At 55.8% G+C, this 12,758-nt stretch overlaps 1 protein-coding gene across 1 annotated transcript in view; it reads left to right on the forward strand.

Annotated features, from left to right (window-relative positions):
* CACNA2D4 (calcium voltage-gated channel auxiliary subunit alpha2delta 4) overlaps nt 1-12,365 on the forward strand; it is a 105,415-nt gene extending 93,050 nt beyond the window's left edge. Inside the window, exons 30-38 of the mRNA XM_070620353.1 lie at nt 5,512-5,582; nt 5,949-6,024; nt 6,596-6,648; nt 6,999-7,054; nt 7,379-7,399; nt 8,275-8,392; nt 10,311-10,423; nt 10,721-10,803; nt 11,561-12,365. Of these exons, the coding sequence (XP_070476454.1) occupies nt 5,512-5,582; nt 5,949-6,024; nt 6,596-6,648; nt 6,999-7,054; nt 7,379-7,399; nt 8,275-8,392; nt 10,311-10,423; nt 10,721-10,803; nt 11,561-11,665 (696 nt within the window). The 3' untranslated portion in view covers nt 11,666-12,365. The remainder of the gene's footprint in view (nt 1-5,511; nt 5,583-5,948; nt 6,025-6,595; nt 6,649-6,998; nt 7,055-7,378; nt 7,400-8,274; nt 8,393-10,310; nt 10,424-10,720; nt 10,804-11,560) is intronic.
* The last annotated feature ends 393 nt before the right edge of the window (nt 12,366-12,758 follow it).

A 12,758-nucleotide genomic window follows, 5' to 3' on the forward strand; every position in this document is an offset into this window, starting at 1 on the left:
ACTCCTGCAGAGCCTGAAGTTCCCCTGGCCCCCAACACACCCCTGTGCCCCGCCCCCACACCGCAAGGCGCCCAGGGAGGCAGGCCTTCCCTCATCATCCCTGCTGATGCTCTTAGTCTCATTTTATGCCGGGGAAAAAACTGAGACTCTGCAAGTTTAGGTTATTAACCCCAAAACTCACAGCTACAGAAAAGCCAGACTTCGAACCTAGAAATATAGGTGGAGAGCAGCAATAGCGAGCAAGGGATATCCAGGAAAGACTCGTGTTGAGGGAAACCAAGCTGGGAGAGCACTGGTTTTGCTGGGACTCCAGAATGCGTGGGGCAGGGCTGGTGGCCCCAGGGAGACTGGCCTTCTCTGGTGGACGTGGAGGCTGCAAGTCCTGGCTCCTGGACAGCCATTCTCCCACCGAGCCCCTACTGCGGGCCAGGGAAGAGTTCATTCACTTTGCAGAATCACGACCTAGGCCTCCAGGAGCTGAGCTGCAAGGCTGGGGCCGAGGCTCAGCTCTCCTCCTCACTCTGACCTCTGACCCCACGACCTGAGCTGCGTCAGGTTATGAGAGGCACACAGGGAATGACAGCCAGACCAGAGACAGCCAGCGAGGGTGTGGCCTCGCTGGGTGATTCTGGGTCTCTCACTTAAGGTATCAGCCAGGGCTGCAGTCACTTCGTGGCTGACTAGAGAGAGGTCAGTGTCCAAGCTCACTCCCATGGGTGCTGGCAGGACTCAGGTGCCACATGGGCCTCTCCACAGGACAGCTCCCTCCAGGGCTGCTCGCTTCATCCAAGTGAGCAAGCCAGGAAGGCCCAGCGAGAGTGTGAGAGCAAGACGGGAGGCACAGTCTTGAGAATCTGATCTCAGGAGAGACTTCCCATCACTCTGACCACATTCTGTTCACGAGAAGCAAGTTACCAGGCCCAGTCCATGCTCAAGGGGCAGGGCTTCTGGAAGGGCACGACTATAAAGAGGCTGGGGCCCGTGTGAACCCCTTCAGAGTCATCCCACCACAAACTCCTACCCACCTACCCAAACCTGCCCCTCTCCCCAAGCACACCCAAGTGCTATCAAGGGCAACGTGACCTGGCCGCTCCCCCAACCCCTTCATTCCTCCCTCCCCGCTTTTATCCCTAGGCCTCAGAGCGTGGTGGGGGGGCCAGTAGCAGCAACAGCAGCATCTGGGAGCTTGGTAGAAATGCAAGTTGTCAGGCCCCACACCAGACCTAGGGAATCAGAAACTCTGGGGGTGGGGCCCCCCATCTGTGCTGTAAGAAGCCCTCCTGTGAGTCTGATGTGTGAGGAACTCTGAGGACCACTGCCTGGGCCTTAGTGTCAGTGGCTATTAGTCTGGATGCGCTTGCTCCACTGGGCTAATGTGTCAGAAGGTCCAGGCTACTTGTCCCTGCCGAGGTCCATCCAGGGTCCTGGGGAGGGAAACTTGTCACAGATCCAGATCCAAAGATTCTTCCCAAAGTCCTTCCCAGCCCTTCCTCAGTAAGGCCCCTGCTCAGCCAACTGTCCAGTGCAGGAGCCCCAGGGCCCTGTCTGCAGCCTGCCCGAGGAAGGGGCTTGGCTCTCTCCTGATCCTGGGGGTGTTCCAGGCCTGCTGGTCAGGCGTTTGGCCCCACTGGGCCTCTCTTCCAGCCTGGGGCTCATTCTTAGAATAAAGAACTACAAACGACAGGATTACAGCCTTCTATCTGGGGCCTAGAAAGAGAGCAGACGGCTGGGGCCAGAATAGTGACAACAGCTCCCTGGGTCTTTGTAACGTTTACAGTGGCTCTGTCACCCTGGATCCGGGGACTCTAGGTCCCATCATTTGCCTGTGGGTAGCTCCCACACATGGGAGCTTCAAAACGGACCTCAAAGAGGGAGTGGAGCCCAGAAAATCAGACTCCCCACCCAGGCAACTTTCCCTGAGGGACTTGGATCTCTCAGAGGGCACAGCACCCGCCCTAGCTCCCCGCTCCCCACCCAGCCTGCAGAGCCAGGGCTGGCAAGGCTCTCAGATGAGGGCAACGCTTTCTGCCCTCACAGGGCCTCTGGTCTGCGCTCGAGCCTCAGCTACTGTCTCCTTCCGTCCTCCTTCACCTCCCTGCCTCCTTGTACCCCTGCCCAAGCCTTTGTCTCCTCTCCCACTCAGCACGGCGGCCTCCCCTCGTTGCTCCCCGTGCTGTGTGGGGGGTGCAGGAGAAACCTCCGTGCGCCCTGCTGCACGGGCTCCTGACCTGGCCCCTCCAGCCCCCAGTCCTCCCAGCCTGCCTCAGCATGTCCCTGCCCCCTGGGCTCTGGCAGCAGCCCTCCGCTGCCTTCACCGGACCCGGTGCCTCTCCCCAGAGCACCGTGCGCGTGCCCACTCCCCCACGCTCTTCCTGACGCCCCGTGGGGCCAAAAGTTCTTGTCAATACACTGGGCAGTTCAGAGCAGTCAAGTGAGGCTGTGCACTAGGAAGGAATGGAAGGCAATAGGTCCCCCTAGGAGCCACCCACAGTGAGTTTACTCTGGTACCTCATTTAATCCTCACACCCCTCAAGAAGATGCGTTACCCCATTTTTAGAGAAGAAACTGAGGCTGTCCCTAGGTAAGGAGGCCATGTGACATTTGCTCCATTCCGTCACCAGAGTCAGGAGCGCCCCCACCCACTCTCTGGTCCCCCTCCTCTCTGGGGACAGCAGCCTCAACCAGGCATGCAAATTAGCCATGCCCAGGGGCTGCCGCCTGGCCAGCAGGATGCTCATCAATTCTGCTTTCTTCACTGCTCCTGCCCAGCTGCTTCCTGCTCCCGACTCCTCGGCGGGACCCCACCTCACTCCTGCCTCATCACAGGCTGGAAACTCAGGGAGCTCAGGCCCCTTTCATCCAGCCCCAGAGCTCAGGCAGCCCAGTGGACCATTGCTTGTTTGTGCGTCACCCACAGCGAAGGCAGAACCCTGCCCTGGCGACAGCAAGCTGGACGGCAGGTAGAGCTGCAGCCCCTGGTGGTGCCGTGGCTGCGCGCAGGCTCCAGTGCCCGTGCTGGGCTGGGCTTTGGGTGCCACCTCACGTTCCATCTGGGGGTCCTGAACTGACAGGGTACCCGAGGTTGAGTGTTTGGACCTTGGCTCTGCAGGGTCAAGAACTGATCAATTTACCTATTTGAGGCACTGATTCACTCCGATAAAGTTCCAGTGAACTATCAGCTAGCAACTGTGCTCTGCTGTCAGGACTGAAGTCCCCACTGAAGTGTCCTAAACAAATTAAAGGTTTAATCTCTCACATAAAAGAATGGATGAAGGCAGTCCAGGCCTGGTTGGTATGACGGTCACCAGATGTCCCCATCCTCAGGACCACAACATGGCTATAGGAACTCCTGCCTCCTTGTCCACTTTCCAGACAAGAAGAAAGGGGAGGGCAACAGCTATGAATGAGGTCCCCCTCCCGCAGTCATCTCCCTTTAAAAAGAGTCCCGGAAGTCCCACCCAGTGTCTTTTCTCGCATTTCATTGGCTGGCCCCAGCTGCTGGGGAGTCTAGGAAATGTAGTCTTGTAGCTGAGCACACTGCTACTATAGTGAAAGTCAGGGTTGCCTCACTGAAGAAGTGGGGATGGGGCATCTCTGCCAAAGTGACACATCCTAGAAAATCAAGCCGTGCATGCACAGCGAAGCATACATTTTTTCCAGTGTCCGGGAGTTTGTCTTCCTGTCAGGGACCTCCCTTCTCAGAATCAAGTGTCTGAACAACAGCGTTGTTGGTGAATAAGCCTAGAATAGGAAAGAGAAGGGGACAGCCTCGTGGCAATCCGGGCCAGCCGCATCAGGAGCTTCAGTTCCCCCCTGCACTTTTCCCAGGGAGCAGAGTACTCAGAGCGTTCGTTCATTCCCTCGTGCACTGCTCACATGTGCCTTCAGCAAATATGCACGGAATCGCAACCATGGGCTGGACCCGTATGGTCTCTGGGGAGCAGCGGGGGGGATTTCTGCCCGCCAGGATCTCGCTGTCTGGGAATGCAGGAACGCACACACGCATAACTGGAATGGCAAAAAGCCGGCCCCGGCTAAGAGGGATGGCTGGAGGTGACGGACTTCAGGGGGCTTCAGGGCTGCACCGTGGACAACAGGCAGGATGGATGCCTCTCCCCTTCCCGCTTGCCCGTCTGTCCCTGGAATGCCCTCAGCTCCTCCCTGCTGCCCCCTGTGCTGTCCACTGCCCTCTTCAGGCCTCCCAGTCAGGACAGATGGCCTTCCGGGCAGAGAGGAGAGCTCAGACAATATCTCGTGATGAATATCTCGTGGCTCCAACTCTCGATTCTCTGCTGCGTGCTTTTGTCATTGGCCTGTCAGTTTCAGAGGCAGAGGAAGGAGGCATTAATTCTGACTGGAAAGGTGAGAAAAGAAAGACTTCTCGGAGGAGGGTGAGCAGAAAAGCTCCTTGGAGTGAGGACTGAGGAAGGGTAATCCAGGTGGGGAGAGCCAAGGCCGAGAGCGGCTCCTTGTCTTCCTGGCCGCCACTGACCAAGTACCTACTGTGTGGCAAGCATCTGGCACGTGCTATCCCTAATCATTCTAACAACGGGCCCTCGGCCACACAGCAGGCAGTGGCGGAGCCAGGATTTGAATCAAAATCCAACACCTAAATTCAAGCTCTTCCCGCTCTGCTATGGAGAAAGCACAGAAGAAGAGGCCAGGGCAAGCAGAGAGGACAGCGTGGGAGTGAGGCTGAGGCTGGCGCGGGCCTGAGGCTGAGAAGCGGAGGGACTCGGAGGAGACTGCCCGGCTCGTGGCCCTAGGGGTCTTGTTTTGTTCTTTAGGGAACAAAGAAGAGAGTGACTGGATCCCAGCTGTGTTTGAGGGAGACTATTCTGGCAGCAGTGCCTGCGGACTGGGAGAGCCCTCAGGAGGGTGGAGTGGGCAGCTGAGGGGACGAGGGCTCGGGTTAAGTCACTGTCGTGGAGTGGGAATGGTGCATGGCAAACCCACAGGGCACATTGATACTTGGATATAGTGGGTGGGGGGAATCACAGGCGGCTCCGGGGCCCCAGCCTCCCCGGCGGAGCGATGAGGACCTGCAGGAGACGGAGCGCTGCTTCTGAACCTTCGACCACAACCCACAGAAAGAAATGCCGTTTAGATCGGATCCAGCGCTCGCCCACACACACTCCCGAACACACGGCACATACAACAAATCAAGTTTCAGAAAACCCTGTTTAACCTTACTGCACGGTTCTCACTGAATTGTTCAAAGGAATTCTGGACCCTTAAAAAAATCTGATTGCAACCCCTTGACTGATTTCATAGCCAACTAATGGATTATAACAGTTTAAAAAGCTCTGAGAGAGAGTGTGGCAGGGAGCAGGTTAAAGGAGGGTTGGTGGAATGGGTTCAGCTTGATTATGTTGAAGGGCTTCTGCTGGGAAAACCCAATTGGCAGCTGAAGTCTGGAGCTCAGAAATGAGCCCTGGGCTGAGGCGGGAAGTGTGCAAGTCCTCGCTCCACTGCTCTCTCTCCCTCCCTCTCGCCCTCTCTCCCTCACAGGTGGGAAGATTTCTGGGGGAGGTGGATGGTGCCCTTATGACCCAGCTGCTCAGCATGGGGGTGTTCAGCCAGTAAGTGGGACACGCTTCTCCCCTGTCTGAATACACACAGAAAAGGCAGGATCTGATGCTAAATGGTCCGGACAGATCTCGGAATCCTGACCTCAAAAACCCCCAGCGAAAGCCCCAAAGAGCTCCAAAAGCAACCTTTCTGAAGCCAGGGACTTGACTTGAGGTGGAGAGGGGCCTCAGTCGTGTGGGCCCCTGGAGCAAAGTGCAGAAATGTAGTTCTCAGCACCTGCCGTCTGCTGACCTGCCCGTCCTAACTCACGCCCCCGCGAGTCCCCATGAATGAGACCCTGCTGCACACTTCCCCTGGGGCAGGGGCAGGGCACAGGGGATAGTCTGGACTCGCTGTTTCCTGTTTCTGATTTTCAGAGTGACCATGTATGACTACCAGGCCATGTGCAAGCTCCAGAATCACCATCCCAGCGCCGCCCGGCCCCTGGTCAGTGTGAGTGTCACCCCAGACCTTTCTTCCACCAGACGGCAAGCCCCCTGCTGTCCTAAAATGAGGTCACTTGGTCCCTGTTCTCACCCAGCCTCTGGCCGTCTGGCCCTCTCTGACTTCTTCCTGCCTCCCTGCTCTCTGCACTTGGCCTTCTCCCACCCTAGGTCCGGAGGTGTTATCTTTAGGGCTTCAGGGGAATTGTTCTGGCAGCTCATGAAATAACAGGGCCTCTGGTAGAGAAAGTAGACTGTAGCCCCTCTCTTGCTTTGTTCCTAACCTCACCTCTTAGTGCTGTCACACAAGTCATCAGGGATCCTAGAAATGTCCCGGAGTGGCTCATGCACATGAGGGCTTGACCGGCCTTCTCGATGGGTATTGTCCAACCCCCAGGCGTTTGCCCTGCAGTAGGAATTTCCCCGATAACTCAGCTTTCCAACCCTCCCCTGCTGGGAAGGGGTGGGAGGTAGTGGCAGCAGGAGCGGGGAGCCATGGGGGTTGTAGTATGTAATGTTGATGCCAAGGGGAGCACTGTCACCCAGGCCTTGGGATTAATGGTGTGTCCTTTCCTTGCCAGCCCGTCTCCGCCCTCCTGACTGCTACCAGGTGGCTGGTGAATGAGCTCCTGCTGTGAGTGAGGGGCTGAAGCTGGGGGCTGGGGCAGAGCTGGGGAGGGGCTCACACAGGTGTGGCTTATGAGGGAGCCCTTTGAGCACGAGCTGCCTGAGGTCCCCACAACCCAGGAGGAGGCAGGCAAGATCCCCGAGTGGAACTGGCCATGCACAGATGGCACCTCCTCCCTACACACTGCTGCCAGGGAGCCCTCTCTGCTCATCCAGGAGCCTCCAGCAGGGCAGAGGGTATCCTGGATGAGAGGGCCTGGAGCGGGCACCATCTGGGGGCTCTGGCACTCCAGCCCGCTCAGGGACCTGGGTGGGGAGTGCAAGCAGGGCTCCGAGATTCAGTTCTGTGTCTGACAGGTTCCTGCTGGAGTGGAGCGCCTGGGGTTCCTGGCATGTGGACAGGGGTGCTGAGGGTGAGTAGACGCGACTGCATAACTGAGGGTTTACTATCAATGCCATTTCAGTCAGCTAATTGGACACCTGTCACCTCTGGGTGGATGACAGAGGGGATGGGGGACTCTGGAGAGTTCATTGCTCATATCTCACCCTGCTTGGCCTTCTCTCATCACCTTCCCTTTACTCCTGGCTCCCTGCATCTGTGTGTGTGACATCATACCATCTCGGGATACCACTGCTCCATGTGACATCATTCATTCCATGTGACATCAACACCCTGTGACATCCTGACCTCATGTGACATCATGCCCACCCTCTGCTGGGCCTCATGTCCTGGACAGCCAAAGCTGTCTTCCATCACTGTAAGTAGCATCAATTGAGGAGCCCCCAGTGGGTCGGTTGGGAGCCACAGAGCTGCAAAGGGCCTGTCCTCAGCTCTCCATCCCAGGATGCATCCAAGAAGGGCTGTGCTCTCTTCATCCTGGGACACCCCTGACCCAGAGGGCCTCTCCCAATTTAAAGCCCCATTCTTAGTGGGTAGCCCAGATCTCATCCCACACAGGTATAGTTATACCCCAGGGAAAATAAAACAGGCCAGCTGTCTCCTCGGGTGAAAATGTTTACGATTCCAAGAGGAAAATGGTGATGTGGTCCAGGGGTTGGGACACGTGAGATGAGCTGCCCCCAGGTCTCCTCACAGAGGAGGAAACAGCAGCGCCTCCAGCTCAGGCACCCTCACTCGACTTGAGAAATGTCACCTGTCCACAGTGAAGGGGAGGGCAAGAGGATTAAGGGGCTGATGTCTCCCCCAAGCCAGCCCTTGGCATTCCCACTGCCTCTGCTCTCATCTCAGATCCTGCATATCGGTGCTGACACCTGCCCCTCCCCAGCTTGCAGAGGGAGGAAGGAAGTGGCTTTCCCAAGGACACTGGGTGACAGTGTCCATCACACACCACTGATACCCAAGGCCTCTGAAGCCCAAGCTGCTGCCCCTTCCACTGTGGTGCACTCTGCTCCTTTCCCTTCCCTGTCCTTCTCTCACCCCACCCCTCCTTTACAAGTCCTGAAAACTTTCTGACAAAGGAGCCATCTGCAAAAGACTAGAAGGTGCTTCACTGGTAGTGCCCACACTCACCCCGGAAGTGTTGAAGCTGAGATCCTCACGGGCACGGACTTCTAAGGCCCTTCCAATTCCCGTGATGCTCTTTCTCCCATCTGTGCCTCTGTCTCCCCATAGCCCACAAGCACAAGAAACAGGACACGCTGCAGCCCTGTGACACGGAGTACCCCGTGTTTGTGCACCAGATGGCCATCCGGGAGACCAACGGGGTCATCGAGTGTGGGGCCTGCCAGAAGTAAGACCCGAGGCAGCTCTGCCTGTCCTCAGCCTTGGGGTGGGGCTTTGTCACTGACAGGGAGCCGTGTTTAAAGTGGGGAGAAAGGGGGGGCTCTCAGTGAAAGGGCTTTGTTTCACACTTTCCTCAGTGGAGGAAGCACAGGCTGAGGCAGAGGGTATGAAGTGAGCTGGCCAGCTGGGGACAGTGGATGGCGGGTGTGCTGGGCAGGGAACTAGGGAGAGGTGGTCCTGAGGCCAGATCCTGTGTCAGCAGATCCACCCCCACCTCAGGCCCCAAAGCCACCCCAGACAGAAAAAATGATCCCACAGTTCGGTGTCTGTCTTACACCCGCTTAGGCAGAGGCCAGCCCTCAGCAGCTCCATTCCATCAGGCAAGCCCTCGGAAGGCAAGGGTAGATTTAAGAAAGAAACAAATCAGCTCTCCCTTAGAAACCTGTCCACGCAGAAAAGCAGGAGAGCTCGAGCATGGCCTCAGGAGTGGGTGGGGTGGAGGAGGGTTCCTAGCTTTGTCAGACCACCCCTGGCATGTGGGGGCCCAGCTCAGACTCAGGCCTTCTCCCGCTAGATGCGGCCAGCTCTGCCAAGCCCTGGGGCAGGGAGCCAGGGAGGCCAGACTAAAAGTCCTCTCCTGCTGACTCCCACCCCCGACTCGGGGACCTCCCCACCGGGAGTTCTGTCCTGGGCCGGGAGGCAGTGGCCTCCTCTGGGGTGTCCCCTGGCCAGCCCTGCCATTCACCAGGGCCTTCCCAGGATGGCCCTGAGCTCCCAAGGCCTCGGCCCTTGCCATCAGACAGAGCCAGCTTTCCACCTCTTACACTAGTGTGCAGTGTTGGGAGGACACTAACCTCACAACAGTGGTTTTCTTGAGGCTATTGTTATTTGCACACTTACCTTAAATCCTTCTTGTGAGGGTAAACTAAATGGTGTGTTGTAAAGCAAAGACTTTAGAATAGACTGATCTGAGTTAAAAACTGGCTCTGCTGCTCCTAGCTGTGTAACCTTGGGGAAGTTATTTAACCCCTTCTAGCCTGTTTTCTCATCTACAAGAAGGGAATAATACCAACTTCATAGGGTGTGGGGGATGTTAAACATACACCTGTGCTTGTGTACGTCTGTGTGTGTGTGTGTGTGTGTGTGTGTAAAATCATGCCTCCTGGGGGAGATGCTCAGTGGGCGGCAGCTGCTGTTATGTAATGCACCGGGCCTTGTGCCTGACAGGCTTCCCATGCTAACCCCTTACTGCCTGGCTCTTCCACAGGACTCCTGGACAGTGCACAGGGGCACTGTGCCACCTTGTGGCCAAGCCTGAGCATTGCATGTTCCCCACGTGGCCTGCCCCCACCGCAGTTGCCCAAAGCAGGGATAACCACACCTCCCTATTTGCTTGAGACAGTCTTGATTTATGCCAGTTGTCCCTGCATATATTAATAACAACTCCTTTCACTCTTAAAAATGTCCTGGTTTGGGGGCCGGCCTGGTGGCATAGCGGTTAAGTTTGCACACTCCACTCTGGCGGCCTGGGGTTCGCAGGTCCGGATCCCAGGTGCAGACCTAGCACCGCTCATCAAGCCATGCTGTGGCCACATCCCACATAAAATAGAGGAAGACTGCCATAGATGTTAGCTCAGGGCCAATCTTCCTCACCAAAAAAAAGTCCTGGTTTGGTCTTCCTTGCCTTCTCCATTCTGCTAGGAAAGGAGCAGTGCAACTGCAAAGGCTTGTGGGTAAAATAAGCCAATAGGATGAGTCAGTTGCCCAGGATTGTTCCTCTACTTGCCCCTAATCTGACCTGCCTCATTCCTTCCCCTGCCACCCCAACTCCACGCTAGTAAGTGTCCAGAAGTTCTTTCCCTAGAAGCCCAATGTCAAGCCTGCCGTGGAGAAGTTCCACGAACCCACCTCTCTCTTTACTGCAGGATCTTTGTGATGCAACAGATTCCCAATAGCAACCTTCTCCTCCTGGTGACAGACACCACCTGTGACTGTAGCATCTTCCCGCTCATCCTGCAGGAGGCTACCGAAGTCAAATATATCCTTCCAGTCCTCCAGAGGACGGGGGGAGGGCTGGGTGGACATGGAGGGGATGTCATTGAGGGGCTCAGATTTTGAGACAGAGGTCAGCCTTCCTCACCCCCACCAGCCCACCCTCCCCCACACCATTATTTGTTCTCCAATCCTTCTCCCAGGCCCCTTGGTGCTACCTCCTGACCCCAGAAGCCACTTGCAAGGCAGCAGGTCCCACCAGGGTAGGTTCTTCCAGAACTTAAGTCTCCAGAATCACTTCCTGTTGTGAGGTATTCATTCGCCTTAACAGTGAATTCTGCACATAACGCCTCTGTCAAGTGTGACAGGATGCGTTCCCAGAAGCTCCGCCGGCGACCAGGTTCCTGCCACGCCTTCCATCCAGAGGTAGGGACTCGGCGGGGTGAGGAGTGGGCCTTGGCCTTCATCCTGGGTCCTCAGCTCTGTGACTGTCTGTGCACTGGCAGATATGATGCGTCTGGACACTTATGAAGGCAGCAGTACTTGTGCACCTCCTTGGAACATATCCAAACACACGCATTCACATTTAGGCCCCCGTGTCATTCAAGTACCAAGGCAACCCGGATCCCAGGGTGCCTCTATAAAGAGGTCCACATTTCCCAGGGTTTGGGCCCTCAGTGAATTAAAACACAGCTTCCTCCTATTGTCCTCATTGCAGCTGGGCTTCGCTTTGAATGATCTGAGCAAATAGGAGGAAACCTTATGTGCATATTACTAATGGTGAGCCCCCACCACGTGGCAGGCCCTGAACTGGGCGCTTTATACCCAGTATCATCGTTGCTGGATATGGCTGCCACAAGTAACTCACATCAAAGTGCTCCCAGAGTCAATGGCTTTCCTGAAGTCATTTTAAGAGGATGACCTCACACGCACTCCAAGACGGAGGGCAAGCAGAGGCTTGAGCCCGGCTCTTGAGCTGAGTGTACAGCCTCTACTTTCCCCTAAAAGGTGAGGGTCTAGGAAAGGTGGCAGAGCTTCCTTCACTTTCTGGGACTTACCCATTTCCCCAGGTTTTGGGCCCTTATTGGTCCCAGAGACCCTCCTCCCTACTCCTTACCTCCTCTGGCTGGGATGGTTACCTCATCTTGAATGCTGCCCCCTCATCTCTGCTCTGGGTTTGCAGGAGAATGCCCAGGACTGTGGCGGCACTTCAGACACCTCAGCTTCATTCACCCTGCTCCTGCTGCCTCTGTGTGCCTGGGTGCTACCACCCCAGCTGCTGTGGTGACACCCAGCCAGTCTGACTCCTGTTTTGACAAGGTGATCCATCCAGAGACATTCTAAAGAGTCAGCAACTGATGTGGGATTCAGCTCACTACAGTTGGGTTACATGTGGGTCAATGCTCATCTCTTTCTTGGGCTAATGGTCACTGCCTCCTGAGATTGCTGGATGAAACCAGAAACCACTTCCCCAAGACCTTCCAGGGTTCCTGGTACCATCCACCCCAAGTATCAATGGGCATCCTCCCATCCTTCCTACCTCCTCTTCGGGAGTCCAGCATGAGCTCAACTTGGACCAAGACAAAAGAATTTAGTTGCATCTATTCGCCAGAAGTCCAGACCCAGCCAAAGAAAGGGTCAGCTGTTTCTAAGGAACCTGTTCATTCAGTTGAATCCGAGGACTTAAAGGTACTAAGAGGGAGCAGTAGAATGAGGCCAAGGGCAGAAGTGAGATGAAGGCAAGAACATGTGCCCCCCTGAAACAGAGCTTCCTCAAAGTGAGATGCATGGTGGAGGCAGCTCAGTTTCCTAGCTGCTGCTCAGAGATCTAACTGTGTGTGTGAGAGAGAGAGTGAGGAGAAAAAGGCAAGAAAGTGAATAGTAATGGGAAAGACCCAGAATAGGAAAAGGTATTAAATCCTTTTACATCAACATGGCTGTATGTGATGTCTGCAAACTGTTGCTATTAAAAACCTTCTAAAAACGTCTTTGCAAAGCCCTAAGTTAAAGGAACTTTTGCATGTCTCTAAGAAAAAGCCAAGAGAGTGAAACATCCAGCCGCTGCACTGGAAGATGATGCAAGTCCAGGGGCGGTGGCAGGAATAGCTGCAGCCAAGCAGAGAGGTCCCTGGGAAGGGTGGTCCTTCACAGTGGTATGGTGACGGGTCTCCTGAGGGCTGGTTCCAGATGCCCAGGGAGGTCTAGGTCGCATGGTGGTCCTTTTCTGGCCACTAATCTACAAAACGAGCACCTGATTTTGTCCCTGGGGTTGGAACGTTTGAGAACATTCCAATTTCCAAAGCAGAGTCCACCAGAAAGAGAGCTATATCTGGGAACTCACTATCCACATTCACACCTCCCCCAGGGTCTCGAGGCCCGGG

The sequence above is a fragment of the Equus przewalskii genome, chromosome 5, assembly GCF_037783145.1.
Source record: "Equus przewalskii isolate Varuska chromosome 5, EquPr2, whole genome shotgun sequence".
Classification (NCBI taxonomy): Eukaryota; Metazoa; Chordata; class Mammalia; order Perissodactyla; family Equidae; genus Equus; species Equus przewalskii.